Here is an 883-nt window from a genome sequence, read left to right as displayed (position 1 = left end):
CCCGCTGCGGTCACCCTCCCGGGCCCTGCCCCGCCGGGGTCACCCTCCCAGGTCCACTGTCCCCCAGGAGCCAACTTCTCAGGTCCCATCTAGCCAAGGGTTACCTTCGCATGTTTCTGGTTCGGGGATTGCCTTCTTGGGTCGCTTGTCTGTCTTGGGGTCACCCCTGGTCCTAATGGACCTCATAGCTCTGGCCAAGGAGTTGTGGCCGGCAGAGGGCACTAAAAGACCTGTATAACTGGGGCCAGACCTGATGGGCAGGGGAGCCCTGAGTGGGCAGGGACGCCGTGGTGGACAGTGGAGCTCAGGTGGACACGGCGTCCTTGAGTGGGTAGGGGCACCCTGATGGGCAAGGAAGTCCTGAGTGGGAAAGGGTGCCCTGGTGGGCAGGGGAACCATGTATGTCAGGGGAGCCCTGTCTGGCCCCCAAATCCATGGACTCATGGCCACGTTCCACATCCTACAGCTCTGGGAAGCTGGGGTGGTGCGGGTGGTTCCTCTCCGCCAGGCTTCCACATCCTGCCCAGTTATCCATCCTGTCTCTGAAGGAGACACTGCATTGTCTCCCAGGAGGAATCCTTGTGACATAGGAGCTCATGGGTATCAGGCAACTCACAGTGCTTTTCTCATATTGGGTGTAATGACCCTTTGTACTTTGTGAGGAATTTCAATCTAAATTGTCACATGTATGTTTGCCAGGTTGTTTATTATGTTCCCTTATGATCCTCCTGTCTTGATGTAGAATCCCGCCTACCTGCCTTATTATATCTGTGTTTGCTTGTCCTTATGGTTTGCTCTCTTTTTAAAAAAAATAAATAGGCTCCAGGCACCTGAAGGAGACTCGAGGACACGAAGCGCTGTCATCCGGGGGCCCTCTCTGCCG

The 883-nt window shown here is 55.7% G+C and overlaps 1 protein-coding gene across 1 annotated transcript in view; it reads right to left on the bottom strand.

Annotated features, from left to right (window-relative positions):
* Positions 1-112, bottom strand: part of NDUFA10 (NADH dehydrogenase (ubiquinone) 1 alpha subcomplex, 10, 42kDa) — a 19,961-nt gene extending 19,849 nt beyond the window's left edge. Inside the window, exon 1 of the mRNA XM_006893505.1 lies at positions 105-112. Coding sequence (XP_006893567.1) covers positions 105-112 — 8 coding nt within the window. The remainder of the gene's footprint in view (positions 1-104) is intronic.
* Between the last annotated feature and the right edge of the window lie 771 nt (positions 113-883).

The sequence above is a fragment of the Elephantulus edwardii genome, unplaced genomic scaffold (genome assembly GCF_000299155.1).
Source record: "Elephantulus edwardii isolate Elephantulus edwardi_28Jun2011 unplaced genomic scaffold, EleEdw1.0 scaffold00127, whole genome shotgun sequence".
In the NCBI taxonomy this organism is placed as follows: Eukaryota; Metazoa; Chordata; class Mammalia; order Macroscelidea; family Macroscelididae; genus Elephantulus; species Elephantulus edwardii.
Note: the sequence above shows the minus strand (reverse complement) of the source record. Positions and strands in the feature narration are given on the sequence as shown.